Genomic DNA, 20260 nt, shown 5'->3' with positions numbered 1-20260 from the left:
TTGGGACCTCTTTTCTGTATTACAACTAAAATACTGCTAGATCTATATGTGTACTATTAGAATGCAAGCCTAAGTGTGCAGGTTGGCAAGATTTCACAATAAAAAAAGATCTAGAAAAAAGAGGCCACATCTCTGATTGCCAGTCTAAAATTTGGCTACACTCAGAAGTAGCTTCACATATTTCTTACTAACGCAGATGTTTGGGGGAAGAAGTAGTGCATTGCCGAATTTCACAAAAAGTAAGATTGTTAACATTAACAAGCTGAGATTTGAATTTCAAATACATGCCACACTTCATATAGTTTTAATGTTTCCAATTTATAAGTTCATCATATACTCTCTCCCTCTTGGTTTATCAAATATAAAATGGGAAACCAAATGTATCCTCATGTAATCTGTTAATGACAGGGAACATATGACAATTTTGAAAGCGGTGATATAACTCTAGTTAAATACTATGTGGACTAATTATAGTTTCTTTAATTTTCATAGCTATATTATGAAAAAAGTAAGTTGAAGAAATGGAAACTGCAAATTACACCAAGGTGACAGAATTTGTTCTCACTGGCCTATCCCAGACTCGGGAGGTCCAACTAGTCCTATTTGTTATATTTCTATCCTTCTATTTGTTCATCCTACCGGGAAATATCCTTATCATTTGCGCCATCAGGCTTGACCCTCATCTGGCTTCTCCTATGTATTTCCTGTTGGCTAATCTGGCCTTCCTTGATATTTGGTACTCTTCCATTACAGCCCCTAAAATGCTCATAGACTTCTTTGTGGAGAGGAAGATAATTTCCTTTGGTGGATGCATTGCACAGCTGTTCTTCTTACACTTTGTTGGGGCTTCGGAGATGTTCTTGCTCACAGTGATGGCCTTTGACCGCTATGCTGCTATCTGCCGACCCCTCCACTATGCTACCATCATGAATCGACGTCTCTGCTGTATCCTGGTGGCTCTCTCCTGGATGGGCGGCTTCATTCATTCTATAATACAGGTGGCTCTCATTGTTCGACTTCCTTTCTGTGGGCCCAATGAGTTAGACAGTTACTTCTGTGACATCACACAGGTTGTCCGGATCGCCTGTGCCAACACCTTCCCAGAGGAGTTAGTGATGATCTGTAGCAGTGGTCTGATCTCTGTGGTGTGTTTCATTGCTCTGTTAATGTCCTATGCCTTCCTTCTGGCCATGCTCAAGAAACATTCAGGCTCAGGTGAGAATACCAACAGGGCCATGTCCACCTGCTATTCCCACATTACCATTGTGGTGCTAATGTTTGGGCCATCCATCTACATTTATGCTCGCCCATTTGACTCTTTTTCCCTAGATAAAGTGATATCTGTGTTTCATACTGTAATATTCCCTTTACTTAATCCCATTATTTACACACTGAGAAACAAGGAAGTAAAGGTAGCCATGAGGAAGTTGGTCACCAAATATATCTTGTGTAAAGAGAAGTGAAAGATAAATTATACATTTTATAGTCCTCCTGAGGATCGTTGTCCTAAAGCAGGAAGTATTTGCAGTAATAATGCTGCATTCACTTCCTCCTTTCATTTGTGTTCTTTAAATTTTACTATAATTTTTCTCTATTAATTCCTCTTTATATTGAAAAAATAGAGGAATTAAGATGAACATAAATTTACTCACACCCACCCTGAAATTCCTGGCAGATCATTATTAGAATTTTGAGATATAATAATAATCTGCTAAAGTACATTTTAACTAATTGTTAATTGAGTAACTATTCTGCAGAGGCTCTGACTTTGAGGAGAACGTGTTGAGAAAAATAAATAAGACATGGAGACGTGTCCATTAAAAATATGAAGTAAACGGCAAGCATATGAATGTAGCTAACTTCAAGTTAGCAAATAAATATTGTTTTCATGTTTCAGTGTTGGCTCAGTGGAATGGTATCTGGTAAACATCTTGCTGGGTCTGGAAAAACAGATTATTTGTCCTTTATCTCCTCTTGTTTCCAGAGTTGATGGAAAATGAGGATTCATTTATACAAGGTATTTCAGTTTATATTTCAGGTGGTGTCCACTCAACAGTTTGGAGACACAACTCAAAATTTTATCACATTATGAAAACATTTTTTATGAATTCAAAGCAGAGTGTAATTTGGCTGATACATGAGATTCATGTCATTCCAGATGAAGCCTCCAGGCAACTAGCAATTTTTATAGCCAGTCCCTACTTACATCCTTCAGAGTGAAAGTAGGCTTGGGGAGAAAGCTTCCAGGTTGACTGGGATTGGTAGACATCTAGCTGTGTAAATTTTTTTTTCTAAACTATCATCTCATCTGCCACTTTTGTATGTTTTCCATGATTGCTAATTCTGCCTCCCATGTTAAATTGGTAAGGTGCTGCTTTTGTTAGCACTTAATTCAGAGTTCTTTCCCATTGAGAGACCTAGATGTATTGGTTCCCATGATCCCTTAGAAAATTGTTAGGGATTGATTTCCTATTCTCAGGCACTAAAAACTCAGTTACTCTCCAAGTTTCAGAATGTAAAAGGTAGATTAGAACATTTGATTTTATAGGTTATGTTGTTTTACTTAAATTTATTAGTTTTTAATTTCAAAGCTAGGGAATCTTTTCATTGAAGGGCAAGAATGCATTGGGTGTATTAAGCTTTAGTCTTCTTTTTTGAATTTGATAATGTAATATGGACTAAACTTTAAGTGAATTAGATCCTTGTCAACATTAGGAATGAATATATAAAAATAAATAACTATTCCTAGACTTACTATTTATTTAGAGATTTTATTTATTAATTGAGGAGGTAATTTGTGCCAGACCCAGTGTACCTCGGATGCATAGGATGGAATGGTGGTACACAAAGCTTGTTTCCTGCTTTGGGAATTTTTCCTTATGGTGACCTTCTTCCATCTTCAATGCTACCTTACTTCTCTTCTAGGAACGGAAAGGCACGGACTGACATTATGAGTCCTGATTTTGAGTTGACTTCTCATCACCTGGAAGTGAATAAAACAGTAGACTTCTCTAATGTTTTGTAACATAGCACGAAAAAATATGAAGTACAAAAGATATATATATACACACACAATAAAATGATGTTATGTTTCTAAATCTTGTATCATCTTATTATATCCTTATATCCTTTCTCTGTATTTGATCTAGCCAGACTTCTATTCCTTTTGTCACTTATCTTCCATCAAATTAGGACTGATGTTCTTGGGAAAGGTGAGAGGTGACAACGTGCTGGCAGCCCTCACTCGCTCTCAGCACCTCCTCGGCCTGGGCACCCACTCTAGCCGCACTTGAGGAGCCCTTCAGCCCGCAGCTGAACTGTGGGAGCCCCTCTCTGGGCTGACGGAGGCCAGAGCCTGCTCCCTCTGCTTGTGGGGAGGTGTAGAGGGAGAGGCACCCGCGGGAACCAAGGCTGCAAGGTGCTCGCCAGCCAGTGTGAGTTCCGGGCAGGCACGGGCTCCGCGGCCCCTGCACTTGGAGCGGCTGGGCCGGGCCCTAGGCAGTGAGAGGCTTAGCACCTGGGCCAGCAGCTACAGAGGGTGTGCCGGGTACCCCAGCAGTGCCGGCCAGCCAGCGCTGCGCTCGAATTCTTGCTGGGCCTCAGCTGCCTCCCAGGGCTCAGGACCCACAGACCGCCATGCCCGAGCCTCCCCTCTGCCATGGGCTCCTGCAGAGCTGGAGCCTCCCTGACAGGTGCTACCCCCTGCCCGGCAGCACCTGGTGCCATCAATCGCCCAAGGGCTGAGGAGTGCCGGCTGAGGGCGCACAGTGAGGGACTGGCGGGCAGGCAGCTCCGCCTGCGGCCCTGGGGCGGTATCCACTAGGGGAAGCCAGCTGGGCTCCTGGGTCTAGTGGGGACTTGGAGAGCCTTTATGTCTACCTGAGGGATTGTGAATGCACCAATTGGCACTCTGTGTCTAGCAAAAGGATTGTAAACACACCAATCAGTACTCTGTGTCTAGCTCAGGTTTGTAAATACACCAATCAGTACTCTGTATCTAACTAACCTAGTGGGGACTTGGAGAACTTTTCTATCTAGCACTCTGCGTCTAGCTCAGGGATTGTAAATGTACCAATCAACACTCTGTCAAAATGGACCAATCAGCTCTCTGTAAAACGGACCAATCAGCTCTCTGTAAAATGGACCAATCAGCAGGATGTGGGTGGAGTTAGCTAAGGGAACAAAAGCAGGCTGCCAAGCTAGCCTCGGCCACCCACTAAGATTCCCTTCTACAGTGTGGCAACTTTGTTCTTTTGCTCTTTAGGATCAATCTTGCTGCTGTTCACTTTTTGGGTCCACGTGCCCTTAATGAGCTGTAATATTCACCTTGAAGGTCTGCAACTTCACTCCTGAAGTCAGCAAGACCACAAACCCACCAGAAGGAAGACACTGTGGACACATCTGAACATCTGAAGGAACAAACTCGGGACACACCATCTCTAAGAACTGTAACCCTCACTGCTAGGGTCCGCGGCTTTATTCTTGAAGTCAGCGAGACCAAGAACTCACACATTCCAGACACGAAGGGACCACTGATTTGCTATGCTCTTCGAATACCAGCACACTGTACTATAGGAGGATATTTACTGAAAACATTGAAGCTGGTAATACAAAGGAAAAAGGCATACAAATAGTGTGATAACTAATTGCTTACTTAGGAATATTATCTGAAATTAGAAACTAATGTCAATGAAGAAAAGGGGAACATTTGGCAAACTCTAATAACTGAGCCTGATTCATGGAGGATATAATTATCAGAGAACAAATTTCAGTCAAACATGTGACTAGGACAAAAGGTTGGGTATACACACACACACACACACACATATATATATAATTATACAGTAGTCTTCTTTTATCCATAGGAGATATGTTCCGAGACACCTGTGGATGCCTGAGACAGTGGATAGTACCAAACCCTATATATACTATTTTTTTCCTATACATACATGTCTATGATAAAATTTATAAATTAGGCACAGTAACAGATTTATAACAACTAATAAAATAGAACAATTATAACAATATGCCGGCATTACTACTTTTGCACTTTGGAGCCATTATTAAATAGGAAAAGGATTACTTGAACAGAAGCACTGTGATGCTGTGTCTAACTGATAACCAAGGTGGCTACTAAGTGACTAAAGTGCAGGTGGCATGTACAACATGGATACACTGGACAAAGGGATGACTCATGTCCCTGGAAGGATGGAGAAGGACAGCTTGAGATTTCATCATACTACTTAGAATGGGGCATAATTTAAAACTTATGAATTGTTTGTTGCTGGAATTTTCCATTTAACATTTTTTGGACGGAAGTTGACCATGGACAACAGAAACTACAGAAAGCAACACTATGATAAGAGGGGGCTACTGTATTTAATCTAATATTAGGCTTATTAAACTGTAAACCTAAGACTAAAACTAAGGTAAGCAAGGTAGAACTATATGAAATGCTATCTGCTATCTGTGTGTATACCAACCTTTTGTCCTAGTCACATGTTTGACTGAAATTTGTTCTGATAATTTCATCAAAAGAGGTCATAACTGTATAAATGCTATCTATTCTGCTGTGACAATGCAGAAATCATAGAACTGTACTCCATTTCCAACCTGTGGATCTCTCACTAAAAAAAGAAAAAAATACATGTTTTGGATAAACATCTTTTTAAATGTTATAAAATTAGGAAGCCAGAGAAATAAATGAACAGAAATCAGCTTTTACTGGGAAGACTTACGTTCTGTTTTCAAGCCTGGTGGTGGGGCTGCAGATGGATAGCAGACAGAGCCCAGAGTTCACACCATGGTATATTCACCAATGATATATTCAAAAACTACCTAACGTCCCAAAGGATATATTGTTAGGGTAGTATAAAATAACTTTTTAAAAAATTTCACTACCTCAAAAATGCAAAAGAGAAAAAAGAAAAATTAATGAAACACAAGTGGGATCACATATATTTTCTGAGTTTGAAATTCATTGCAAGTTGATAATTTTGTTCACTGCATACTAAATAATTTTGTTAAACGTTTCTGGTTTCAGACTTGTAATGCCTCTTTACATAAGGAAACACCAATATCTTCTGGAGGTTCTTATGTTTATTCCAGGACTCAAAATATTCTATAAATAGACTTTCAAGAAGTAAGAGCTGGCCGGGCGCAGTGGCTCACGCCTGTAATCCAAGCACTTTGGGAGGCCGAGGCCGGCGGATCAGGAGGTCAGGAGATCAAGACAATCCTGGCTAACACGGTGAAACCGTGTCTCCACTAAAAAATAAAAAAAATTTAGCCGATCGTGGTGGCAGGCGCCTGCAGTCCCAACTACTCAGGAGGCTGAGGCAGGACAATGGTGTGAACCCAGGCGGCGGAGCTTGCAATAAGCAGAGATCATGCCTCTGCCCTCCAGCCTGGGCGACAGAGCGAGACTCCATCTCAAAAAAAAAAAAAGAAAGAAGAGCTTATAGTCAGACATGAGTGAATATGCAATAAAGCAAGCCTCTTTGAGGGAGAATCAGAAGAACAACACAGTGAAAGATCAAAACCACAAAAAAGATACAGAATGTAAAGTAAGTAGATTTGGTATGTTTAAAAAAACAAAAGAATGAAAATATGAAGAGGGATAAAGATGCTGTAAAAATAAACAGAAAATCTTAAGAAAAAGAGAAATTCAGATTCAGATTAAAAATTCAACAAATGTATGTAGTCGTAAATTAGATAGAATCAGTAACTTAGCACACACAGCTAAGGAACTGAATTACGCATGGAGGAGACATACTGGTATGAAGAGACTAGGAGACATTGAAAACAGAACAAAATGATCTAAATATATCTCATCAATTTCAAAGGAAAGAATAGATAAAATGTAGTGGAGGCTGTATTGAAGAAATACTGCTGACATTTTCCTAAACCTAATAAAAGACACCAAACTTCAAAATCAGGAATCCCACCAAAATATTAACAGGATAAATGTTTTAAAATACACATTTAGGGAGCAGTTGTGGTGACTCATACCTGTAATCCCAGCACTTTGGGAGGCCAAGGCGGGCAGATCGCTTGAACCCAGGAGTTTGAGAGCAACCGAACAACACGACAAAACTCAGTCTCTACAAAAAAATGAAAAAAATTAGCTGGGGTGTTGAAGGCTAATTGTAGTCCCAGCTACTCTGGAGGCTGAGGTGAGAGAGCAATGGAGCCTGAGAGTTTGAGGCTGCTGTGAGCTATGATCGCAACAATGCACTGCGTGTCAGCCTAAGCGACAGAGCCAGACCTGGCAACAACAACAACAACAACAACAACAACAGAATAAAGAAAAAAACAAAAAGATGCACATTTGGGCACATCATAGTAGAACTGCAGATCAATAAAGACAACTAAGCAGATGTGGAAAGCAGAGCTCATCTTCAAGGGAAAGGCAGTCAGGATAATATTTCACTGGTTTCCTTCCTTCCTTCTTTTCTTTTCTTTTCTTCTTCTTTTCCTTCCTTCCTCCCTCCCTTCTCTCTCTCCTTCCTTCCTTCCTTCCTTCCTTCCTTCCTTCCTTCCTTCCTTCCTTCCTTCCTTCCTCCTTCCTTCCTTCCTTTCTTCTCTTCCTTTCTGATTCCTCTTCCTTCTCCTCCTCCTTCTTCTTCTTCTACTTCCTCTTCTTCTTCCTCTTCTTCTTCCCCTTCCTTCCTTCTTTCATTTTCTTTCTTCTTCTTCCTTTTTTTTTTTTTTGAAACAGAGTCTTACTCTGTAGCCCAGGCTCCGGGGCAGTGGCTTGATCTTGGTTCGCTAAAGCCTACGCCTCCCAGGTTCAAGCAGTTCTCCTGCCTCAGCCTCCTGAGTAGCTGGGATTACAGGCCCGTGCCAACATACTCGAGTAATTTTTGTATTTTTAGTAGAGAAGGGGTTTCACTATGTTGGCCAGGCTGGTCTTGAATGATTGGCCTCAAATGATCCACCTCCCTTGGTCTCCCAAAGTGCTGGGATTACAGGCATGAGCCACTGTGCCCGGCTGATCACACTTCTTTAACAACAAAAATGTAAACCAGTGAAGATTTATATTATGACAAGAGAAAATAGTTTTCATCTCTGTGAAAATATAATCAAATAAAAGCATCTTCGGAAAAATAGGAACAGAGAATTTGCCACAGGCACACAATCACTGAAAGAAATTTAAAGTGATGTGGTTGAAAAAAGAACATGATTGCAGATAGGAGATCAGAGACGTCAGAAAATGATTGGCAAGTACGTGAATAAATCTAAACAAACATCTACTGTATAAGATAGCAGCAACAACAAACAAACATGTTTAGAAAAAGAAAGAACTGAAGTATATGAAAATAACATTTATATAAACTAAGATTTGGGACAGTTGGAGTTAAATGTACTAGTCTTTATGTTTTTCTAGAAGATGGTGAGGACACAGATTTACTTTTATTCTTATTATAAAATGATGTGTTTATTACAGCTAATTCAGGAAATGAAAAAATATGAAATTCACCCAGAAACAATGATAGCTATCCTTTTGATGTAATATTCTATACATATAGATATATATATTTACACACAGATGTTTATTTTTTTCTCTCACGTTTGTAATAGATATTCTGTGAAATAAGGTAAAAATTTACCTTGTGCTTTGGTTAGTTTTTAGTTTTCATAGGTTATGCCACAGAAACAACACCACAGTCTCATTAATTTTATCCATCAAAAGTTTATTTTGTTAGGTTTGTCAAAGATCAGATAGTTATAGGTGTGTGGTCTTATTTCTGGGTTCTCTGTTCTGTTCCATTGGTCTGTGTGTGTGTTTTTGTATCAGTACCATGGTGTTTTGGATCAGGAAAGATAATTAATGGATATGAAGCTTAATACCTTGGTGATGAAATAATCTATGCAACAAACCCTCACGACACAAGTTTACCTATGTAACAAACCTGCACTTGTACCCCTGAACTTAAAATAAAAGTTGAAAAAAAGTATTTTTCTCTTATGCAAAGCCTGAGTAAATCTCTAGAACACTTAAAAAAAAAATCCAAGAGAAAAAATAAGAAATAAATGAGAAAGAATATTATGAAAGTTAATGGATTAAGGTCCTTGTATTATGCTAGACCTGTCCTATATATTTATACTATGTAGGGGTCCCCAACCCCCAGACCATGGACAGCTCTGTGGCTTCTTAGGAACCAGGCAGCACAGTAGGAGGTGAGCAGCGGGTGAGCAAACATTACCACCTGTCAGCTCCACTTCCTGTCAGATCAGCCGCGGCATTGGATTCTCGTAGGAGAGCAAACCCTAATGTGAACAGTGCATGCAAAGGATCTAGGTTGCATGCTCCTTATGAGAATATAATGCCTAATGATCTGAGGTGGAACAGTTTCATCCTGAAAACACCCCCAGACCCCGTCCACAGAAAAATGGTCTTCCACAAAACTGTTCCCTGGTGCCAAAAAGGTTGGGGACCACTGGTATATAATATAGCTACATATGGCTATGTTAGTTTAAATTAACCAATATACAATCTTTCAAACTCAGTTCCTCAGTTGTACCAGTCCCATTTCAAGTGTGCAAATAGTCACATGTGGCTAATGGCTACCAAGTGGGCAGCACATTTCTAGGGTTTACATTTGTGCCTCATATTATAAAATAATTTCTGGAATATTGAGATAATATCTACTAGGTTTATACTATGAGCAATGATAAAATTAGTATATACTTCCTTTCCTCCAACTCAGATTATCATCATTAAAAATTATCTTTCTTAATTTTACCTTTCCATTATGTTAAACATGTTTATACATAAATTTTTATAATAATATGCTCTGACTTCTAGAAATGAAGTTGAAGCAAATACTATGCACTTTCTCCCACCTGTTTCCCACCTAAAGTTTGTTAATTATAATACTACTTTTCTTATTTGTACAGACTTTTCTATTAAGGAGATACAATAGGCATATAAATTATAAACCCAGGCATCCTATCACATTTATTAAAAAGGAATGTTATCATTAACTCTGGAGCATGCTTTGTACCCCTTCATCCCATTTTTTTTCTTTCCCACTCAAAGAGATCCTGATTTTATCCTTTCCTCAAGTCTTCTCTTGGTTGAAGGAAATCTAATGTTAACTTATAAGGGAGAAATCTTTTTTTAGGTCATTTTTTCTTTTTTTTTTTTTGCATAGAGGCCCATAGGATTTTTTCTTTATATTTTAAGTCCTATAGTTTTACTATAACATGTCTCAGAGTTGATTCTAAGTCAATTTTTCTCATGTATTCATTTTACTTAAAAAAATCAATATTTATGTTTTAAAGTATTTATTTTTTGATAACAATAAGACTGCTTTTATCTGATATTGGTTAGCAAAAAGAAAAAAAGAGAACTTCTACTACCTGATTTTAAGGCTTGCTGTGAAGCTACAGTAACCAAGATTATGTAGCGCTGGTGCAATGATAGACAAATTGATGGAACAAAAATAGAATGTACAAAAACAGACACACAGAAGTAGTAAATTGATTTTTGATGAAGATCGATGTAACAAAAGTAGAATGTACAAAAACAGATTCACAGAAGTAGTAAATTGATTTTTGATGAAGACACTGATGCCATTACTTAAGAAAGAGAAGTTTTAAATAAATGAGGCTAGAATAACTGAATTCATGTATGGAAAGTAATGAACTTGGACCTCTACTTCACTGCCTACACAAAAACTGATTTAAGCTGGATTATACTCCTAAATGTAGTAACTAGAAATATAAAGTATCTAGAAGAAAACATAGAAGAATATATTTGCTTACAAAATTAGAATAAGTAATGATTTCATAAGCAGCATAACAGCAGCTGTAATCATTAAAACTGATCAAATGAACCTCAAAAAATTAAAAATCACTGCTCATCAAAATACACTATCATCAAATTAATAAGCAAATCATACACTGGGAAGAAAATTTGGTCTCTCTTAATCTCCCTGTTTCTCTCTCTCTTCAAGTAAAGAAAAATCAGCAAAAAATTTGAACAGACACTCCAGAAAAGAAGATATACAAGTGATTAGCAAGTTCACGAAAAGATGCACATCATTACTCAGCAGGGAATGGTCCAGAACACAGGATCAAGTGTTCAGGCAGAGCACGCTCCCACTACTCTGAGGAACAGGACAAAATAGCTTAGAAAGAAAAGAGGAAGAGGTTTATGAAGTGCCTAAGGAACATATAACATGTTGGAGATGAGACACTTTCATAAAAATGACTCAGTTTCCCCATTGCTTGTTAGTGCTGCCTGGTCAGTGGACCAGATTCATCCCATGGCACTAGCAAGGCCATCAGTTCTCATCCTCTTTGGAGGAATCTTTCTAGAAGCTGATATAGCCAATTACCAATACACCCTCACCCTCACATGCTCTCTCCTGGACCCCGATGCTGTACCAACCTGGAGAAATATGTTGAGTGCCTCTAGGTGCTCTGTCCCAGGCACTTGACACTCTAGACTATGCAGCAGTGCTGGGAGAACTCAGCTTTCCGAACTCCACAGTTTTATGTCGGGAACCTGTGGCAACTACTGACAAAAACAATGCAGCCGCCATCAAGGCGTAGGCCTTGTCTGCTGCACCAATTGTTTTAAAGGTGCCCGGTATTTATTTTAATCAGGAATGGTAAGACACACAGTCATGGAAATGACTGTCATGAAGGAAGAAGTTTTTAGACTCACAAATTCCTAGAAACAGGAGGCTGGTTAGGTGAGTGGGGAAATGGGAAAAACTTGGGTAAGAGCCTTTATCATGGTTTCTGTGGAAAGAAATAGATGGGACAGGATAAGCGGGTTTAGGATTGGCTAAATTGAATAATTCCAGTGGGCTCTGGAGGATAGGCACTGTCTCTAAGTGTGTTACTTGGCCCTGGGGTGATTAGGGAAGGGAAATAGTGGCCTGGAGTGTAATAGCTCTATGGGCACCTGATAAAAGAAGTAGCTGGAGTATGGGTTCTGGATTGGTTGCAAGTGAGACTTTTACAATCTCTAGGAATTGGCTAGCCATAGGAGGGACAGTTCCTTCAGTGTTAGGAAGGCACAAGGTATTAGAAATGCAGGAAATATAATGGCATAAGTAAAACACAACACCAAATATTGATGAATTAATTGGTGGAGTAACTCGAACTCTCATACATTGATGTTGGGAATTTACAATGGCTAACCACTCTGAAAAACTGAATAGAAACTTCAGGTAATTTCAGGTAGATGTAAACAAACAGCTACCTTATGACCGGACAATCCCATTTGTGTTTAGCCAAGACATGTCTATGAAATGATTTAAATTGGCATGTTAATGAAAACCTTATTGATGGCCTAAGATTTGAAACAACCCAAATGTCGATAAAAGGATAAAATGATAATAAACAAACTTAGGGTTAAGTATATAGTGAAACATTAGTCAGCAGTAAAAAGGAACAACTACAGAAAATGCAACAACACACATGCATCTCTAAATCATAATGCTGGGTTTAAAAGCCAGATACAAAATAGCACAGGTCATATACTTCTGTTTTTATAAAATCCTAGAAAAGGCAAAACTAATCTATGCTATTAGGAATTAGAAGATGAAAGCTCATTATGATGATAGATGGGTGGGGTGGATGTCAAAGATCACAAGAAACCTTTCTGGAGTGATGGAAATATTCTTTATCTTGTTTGGAATAGTAGTTTCTAAAGTGCATATATTTAACAGAAAAGTTACCAAGTTGAACACTTAGATATGTGTATTTTAATGTATGTAAATTATATTCTAAGAAATACAACCAAGAATTTATTTTCATGCTTGCTTGTAAATACATGTCAATTTCTTGAAGGACACAAAAATTAATATTAGCTTCCAATTTTGAGGTATGGGGTGAAATGGGCATATAGGGGACAGATATAAGAAGGAAATTTCTCACCATATGTATTATTTTTTGTTTAAAAATGTGGATATATTACCTATTCAAAAATTAAATACATTTTTAAAGTCAAGTATGTTTAAAGCACACCTCCTGATTTCCAACCTTATGGTAATGCCATTAAAAATTCTGAGTTATTCTTGCTTCCATACCTCTCATATGCAGTCCTTCAATAAGTCCCATTGATTATCTCTCCAAAGTTTATCTTTGGTATAAATTCTTTCTTCTGTCTTCTTTTTTACCTCTTAACCTAACCTACCATCATCTCTTATTTATATTAATAGTACTTCAGATGCTCCCTCCTGTTCCCCTTGCCTCCACCTCTTGCATTCTGTAGCCCGTTTTTCACTCAGTAGCCGGCATAACGTTTTAAACATGTAAATCAGATAGGAACACTCCTCTGCCTGTTACATCTCACACATAGTATGTTAACTGATTGCCACTTGGCCTATATCGGCTCTACCTCTCTATCTTCCCTTACACTTTTTTCCATTTGCTCACTACTGTCTTGCCACACTAGCCTCCTTTCTGCTTCTCAATGCACCAGTCTCTCCCTTCATGAGCTTTCAACAAGTCTATCTTCTTCACAGAGATGGTGTAGTTTTGTCATTCAGATCTTAGTTGAAATGTTGTCACCTTGTCAGAAAGGCCCTCCCTGGCTAGCTCACTTGGAATAGTAGTCTCTTCCCCCATCTCTTGTATTTTTAGCATAGCACTCATTACAATCAGTTGTTTTCTCTCTGGTATGTTTGTTTATTGTCTGTTTCCATGCATTAGGATGTAAAATCCCCAGGAACAGGGACACTTTCTGTCTTGTTTGGTGCTGCATTGCAGACAGTACGATACAACCTGGTTCATGGTTTTAGCTTCTAAGATAGTCTAAAGAGACAGATCTTTCCTGGTAGGAATAACAAGCCTTCATTCTAAGGATTAATTTAGATCATCGGGCTACCTTCATTTTAAGTATTGTGGAAAACACTAGGAAGCAAAGTCCCTAATTATGTCTATAATTATGAAAAAATCATATTTTAAAAAGTCTTTGGCTCAAGAAAGACTGTAATATACTCTAAAATGGGAATGTTTTCCCACGTTTCTTTACTTATATCACTTGTTTTCTGTTTCTTTTAAGAAAGTAAACACTGTGTTTTTTAGTTTATTTGGTACATATAATTTTGCAAAATATGCATTTTTGTGCCTCTCTGTCTTTTTAGTTCCTATTATTCCATTACTCTCTTTGCATTTATTCCTGTTGTTGCATTTCTCCCCACCCTTTTTTGACCTTTATGATTTTGTGTATCTCTTTCTCCCTTTTTCTCTTTTTCCCATTTTCCATTTTTCCCACTTTTTTTTTTCTGAATTGGACATAAATTAGGACAAAACATTTTTGATTATGCATTATATTTGTTGAAAAATTGTTTAGTGTTTTAATTTTTAAAACAAGAAAATCTTTTTAAATAAAAATAAATCTACTGAAATTTAATTATATTGTGTTCTACTATATGATTCTTAAGTACTTTTCTTCTGTTTAGTAATATTTAATTAAAAAAATAGTTGTCAATGCTTAGTGGAACATAGGAGACACTTATTCCTAAAATGAAAACAACAAATGCCAAGACCACAACAGGGTGTATTTAAGAGTACCTCTCTTTGTGAGGAATTAGTCCTTCAAAGTGCAGTTCTCTTCTCCAAGAAGGACTATTCCCAAGAGTCTTTGTGAATATCATTTAGTTTTCTTTGCCTGTTTCTTTGTCACCACAAATATATTGAATTTAATATACTACCTACCTGACCACATTACTTCCTTTCTTGATATAGCAATGATTTCCTATTATATACTTTTAAAAAAATAGTAATGTAAGAAATAAAATAACCTCTTTTGGCTTTCTGCCCACATGGACCTAATAAACATGCTGGCTATTCTGTAATCTCTGTCACTGATAGAATGTTGATTTTGAAACTTAGCAGTGACATAGTGACTTTTAAATCATATTACTTGACTGTTTATATATAACATGTTTCTAGTCTCATTCTTTGACTATATTTTGTTGGCATTTCAACAATTCCCATCGAAAGTGTTTTGCAGCTTTCTTAGCCTTCAAATTCCCAAAGTACATTCTCCATTGCATCACAGATTGGTTGCATATTTCAAAGTGTAAGAGATTCCCCAGTGAGAAGAGATATTTAAGAATGAAGTCAGGAAAAATCGATTATTGTTCCTTCTATTATAAGGAGGTGATATCTGCTGTCTGAGAAGAACATTAGATTACTAGAGAGGTAAATGTTTTTGCCATTCTCCATGTTTATAAGGAACATAAAGAAGGAAGAAATGGAAACGGATATTGTAACACCTCAGGTGGGACATCTGCTGCCTTGAAATGCAAAGATCAGAATTATAACAGAAATAGATTAATATGTTGAATCTGAATTCAATAATACAGTAGCACCTTTTACCTGTTCTTAATAATATAAGATATTATATAAGAACAGGATATATAATAACCTGTTCTCCTAATATTTAGAATTAATTTATTGGGAATATACAAAGCCTTTATTAACATTGCCTTGGGAATGTTTATACTTGGTCCTGAACCTATATCTATTAACTGAAAGACGTGAGGGAACAGAAATCGTAACCAATGCAGAAATGCTAGACTGCAGAGAAAATCTTCACCAACTTCACGATTTTGGAGGACACTTGCTCTGACTAGCTCCCACACCTGCTGGGATGAGAGGTTCTTTCATAAATAGTCTTACCATATACCAATCGGGGCTTTGACAGCTGGCTGAAGTGGGGCCTCCATAAATTCTTTTCTTGTAAGCTCTTAAATTTACACCTTTACCCCAGCGACTCATTTCAAAGGCAGGGACAGAAGATCTATATAATATATTTACTTCTTAGAAACTAAAGCTCCTCTTGATATGTACATTTTTTCCTGGTTTAGTTTTGGTTTAGTCAGACTTCAATACGCTACTTATTGCTATCATTCTCATGATATTCATAAATCAACACAGTGAGATAAAATAACTCAGGCTAAGGAAGATGACCTTCCCAAGATCTCAGGGTTAAAAAAATTGCAGGACGAAGAACTTAAACCCAGATAGGCAGATGCCCAAATTAGGGCTTTTAAAATGACATCCATTACTTTGCCTAGAAATCATGGCCTTATAAACATTGGTATCAGTTAATGATTTGATGATACTCTTTAACTTTATTCACATTTCTCAGAATACACAAAAAATTAGTAATTAAATAGGTTATGGGTTACAAACTAGATAGCACATATTAATAGACATCACATTCTTATTTTGGGGACATTTATTAAATGTATTTTTGCTGGTAGGGTGGATTAATGAGCAATTTCTTTCAAGTATAAAGGTGAGTAGTGCCACTTTTATTAAGATCAGTTACAAACAAATAAAATATTTGAGGTAATGGGAAATAATTTAAAAGTGTTCACACAGTGTATTTTAAGGAGGATACTATTCAAGGAAAGTAATTTAGTACAAAAGGGGGGTTAGGTATTTTTAATCCTTAGAAAAATTGGAGTGAAGGAACTTCATGTGCTGTCCTTACTATTGTTTCAGAAGAAAACAATAGTGATGCTTCTCAGAATTAATGGGAAGGCAAACAGATCTAATAAAGGAGAAATGAATAGAGAAGACAAGAAGAGAGTGGAAAAATACTGGAAACTGCAAGAACATTGAGAAATAAAAGCAACAAAGGAGAAAAAATAAAAGACAGAGATAAAAGCAAGGGGAATCATTAGAGAACAAATATGAGAGAGAAAAAGAGAGAAGATAAAATAGAGAAAGAGAAACCAACTTAAGGAAAAGTATAACTTAAAAAATGAAGTGTAGAAATATTTGACAAGATGGGAGTGGAAGATAATAAAAGAAATATTTTAAAAGGAGGCATGAGGAAATATAAAGAAAAATGAATGAATGAATTAGTGCCTGAGGATGGGAATCAAGTCTCGAAACACCTGCTCCATGAACTTTCTAACAAGATCCTGGACTCTAAACATGAACAGTGCATAGGGCAGCCTTTAGCTGGAACGTGTGTGTGCCCCCAGCCATCACTGTTTCCTCTTCTGTGCTGCTCCAGCATTGTCAGAAACAGATGAAATTTTGTTTCTGTTGAAACTGAAATAGAGGATAGAGGGAGTGGCAGTCATTCAGATTTCTATATCAGCTTCCACTGAGGATCCTTCTAATATAGTTATGTTTTTCTAATATAGTTAGACAAGACCAAGCTTGTCTTTGCAGGGATTTCTGTACTTTTATTTTGCTAGGACTTAATTCATTTTACCTAGAGGAATGTCCTTATGAATATATATATTTGGTCTCTGGATCCATAATGAGCATAATGTGAGCACTATCGGTATAACAAAAGAGCTTAGAGGGAAGTACACAAAGGGAACACAGTGAATAACAGATATTTGATGGTAGTGGGTTCCAGATATTACAGAGTCAACAGGAGAACAGAAGTGGATGATAGGGAATAAAATGCAAGGTATAGTGCAAGAACCTATAACTCCCAATCTGAGAGATACTTAAAAGTTGCTCCTGTGACTCAAATATATCCTCAAATTTTGTAAGTGTGAAATAACAAACTGCATAATAATGTGCAAGATGCACACAACTTAAGAGTAAGCAGAGAGGGATTCCTGACTTTTCTATTAGCAGGTTTTATATGCACAGAAAGACTGATAAATATTAAGGTCAATAAATGGCCAAGTACCAAAAAAAAAAAAAAAAAAAAAAAAAGGAAATAAGAAAAGAAGAAGGGTACCATATGTAAAAGTCTATGCTTCTGTTTTGGTTAGGATACAATACATGTGTATGTGTGTCTGTGTGATGTACATACATGTGATGTAAGATACATTTTTTTTTGGAGAGAGAGTCTTGCTCTGTCACCCAGGCTGGAGTGCAGTGGTGCATATGGACTCACTGCAACTGCCACCTCCCATGTTCAAGCGACTCTCATACTTCAGCCTCTGAAGTAGATTTGACTACAGGCTCCTGTCACCACGTCCAGCTAATTTTTATATTTTTAGTAGAGACAGGGTTTCGCAGGCTGGTCTCGAACTCTTGACCTCAAGTGATCCACGTAGCTTGGCCTCCCAAAAGGGTGGGATTGCAGGTGTGAGCCACAGTGCCTGGCCTAGGTACTTCTTTCATAATTCCCAATTTTGACCATAACCGAAAACCTCTGCTATTAACTAATATATCAGGGTTAGATACATTTTAGAAAGCATGTCTTTTGATGTTTCAAATAGATGTGCCATTATAAATGTTTTCTTTGATTTCTTAATTTGGAACTTTATTGTTTTTGTTTCTTTCCCTCTCCTTTTACATGCTGTCTCCTCATTCAGTTAGTTAATGAACCTCTTTCCCTCTACTCTACACTTCATATTCCACATTATTTTAAAACAAATGTGCCATGTAACAGAAGCATATGAAATATTTTTCCGTATCACATTGTAGTGTTTTGTTCTAGCTCAAGATCTTTAGCTTTTATTTTTTTTTATTTCAACCACAAACCATTTTTCAGCATGCACCAAAAACATACGTATCTTCTTTATGCATTTCATATTCAATTATACCATGATTCTATATAAACTGTAAAATGTTCAAAAATAAAACTTCAAACCATAGGATATAATAATGTAAGTGTAGAAATTCTCCTATTATTGCTTTCATACCAATAAATTATCACACACATCCCCAAACGGGAGCACAGTCTCAATTTGGAGGCCACTGTACAGAGAAGTCTCAGATCTTGTTTGCTCCAGAGTGACCAAGAGTCTTTATATTTAGACCAGTTTGTTCGGTTGATGTTCTATAGAGAAAAGGGAATTATTTCTGGTAAGTACAGTTGCTTTTATAAAAGTTTTTAGATTAACATTCCTAAGGCATCATTTATATAAAATAAATTGTACTAATTGCTATATAGTGCAATACTCAATAAGTTTTGACAAAAATAGATACATATAACCATTATAATTAAAAATGAAACATTTCTGTCCCCTTGAAAAGCTCTGTCATTCTTCTTTGCTGTCAATCCCAGCTCATCTTCCATTCAAAGCAAAACATGAAGACCTCGATAACTGGGGTTAAATTTTTTCTCAGTAAGAAAAATTTTCCTGTGCCTCATACAAATCAGGAACACATTCAGAGCAGTAGCATCCAAGTCGCACATGAGTGAACACTTAAACAGAAGCTCAGGACTGAAACAGAAGGAAGAATGTGGCTTCAGGACCAGGGTGTTAGCCATCATGACACGAGGAAGCATAAACAGTAGAAGTGATTTCTTGGGTTGTTAAGACAGATAGAATAATATAAATGTGGCATACCTTGTGTTTAGTTCAAGAACTATAATCTAGATGTAACACATGAAAATAAACTCTTTGATATTCCATAGGCAGAAGAAATGAAGATAGCAAACAATACAGTAGTGACAGAATTTATCCTCCTTGGTCTGACTCAGTCTCAAGATGTTCAGCTCTTGGTCTTTGTGCTGATCTTAATTTTCTACCTTATCATTCTCCCTGGAAATTTCCTCATCATTTTCACCATAAAGTCAGATCCTGGTCTCACAGCCCCCCTCTCTTTCTTTCTGGGCAACTTGGCCTTCCTGGATGCATCCTACTCCTTTACTGTGGCTCCCAGGATGTTGGTGGACTTCCTCTCTGAGAAGAAGGTAATCTCCTACAGAGGCTGCATCACTCAGCTCTTTTTCTTACACTTCCTTGGAGGAGGGGAGGGATTACTCCTTGTTGTGATGGCCTTTGACCGCTACATCGCCATCTGCCAGCCTCTGCACTATTTAACTGTCATGAACCCTAGAGCCTGCTATGCAATGTTGTTGGCTCTGTGGCTTGGGGGTTTTGTCCACTCCATTATCCAGGTGGTCCTCATCCTCCGCTTGCCTTTTTGTGGCCCAAACCAGCTGGACAACTTCTTCTGTGATGTCCCACAGGTCATCAAGCTGGCCTGCACCAACACGTTTGTGGTAGAGCTTCTGATGGTTTTCAACAGTGGCCTGATGACACTTCTGTGCTTTCTGGGGCTTCTGGCTTCCTATGCAGTCATCCTCTGCCATGTTCGTAGGACAGCTGCTGAAGGGAAGAACAAGGCCATGTCCACATGCATCACTCATGTCATTATTATACTTCTTATGTTTGGACCTGCTATCTTCATCTACACTCGCCCCTTCAGGGCCTTACCAGCTGACAAGGTGGTTTCTTTCTTTCACACAGTGATCTTTCCATTGATGAATCCTATGATTTATACCCTTCGCAACCAGGAAGTGAAAACTTCCATGAAGAGGTTATTGAGTCGGCATGTAGTCTGTTAA

The 20260-nt window shown here is 37.7% G+C and overlaps 2 protein-coding genes across 2 annotated transcripts; both read left to right on the top strand.

Annotated features, from left to right (window-relative positions):
• The first annotated feature begins 422 nt into the window (after window positions 1–422).
• LOC102133454 (olfactory receptor 4M1) lies at window positions 423–1507 on the top strand. The gene has a single exon (XM_005560656.4). The coding sequence runs from the start codon at window positions 522–524 to the stop codon at window positions 1461–1463; it is 942 nt and encodes a 313-aa protein (XP_005560713.2). The 5' UTR covers window positions 423–521; the 3' UTR covers window positions 1464–1507.
• A 17470-nt stretch (window positions 1508–18977) lies between these two features.
• LOC107126385 (olfactory receptor 4N4C) lies at window positions 18978–20260 on the top strand. The gene has a single exon (XM_015453475.3). The coding sequence runs from the start codon at window positions 19334–19336 to the stop codon at window positions 20258–20260; it is 927 nt and encodes a 308-aa protein (XP_015308961.3). The 5' UTR covers window positions 18978–19333.

The sequence above is a fragment of the Macaca fascicularis genome, chromosome 7 (assembly GCF_037993035.2).
Source record: "Macaca fascicularis isolate 582-1 chromosome 7, T2T-MFA8v1.1".
NCBI classification, from domain to species: Eukaryota; Metazoa; Chordata; class Mammalia; order Primates; family Cercopithecidae; genus Macaca; species Macaca fascicularis.
The sequence above is the reverse complement of the archived record's forward strand: the minus strand, read 5'-3'. Positions and strand labels throughout refer to the sequence as shown.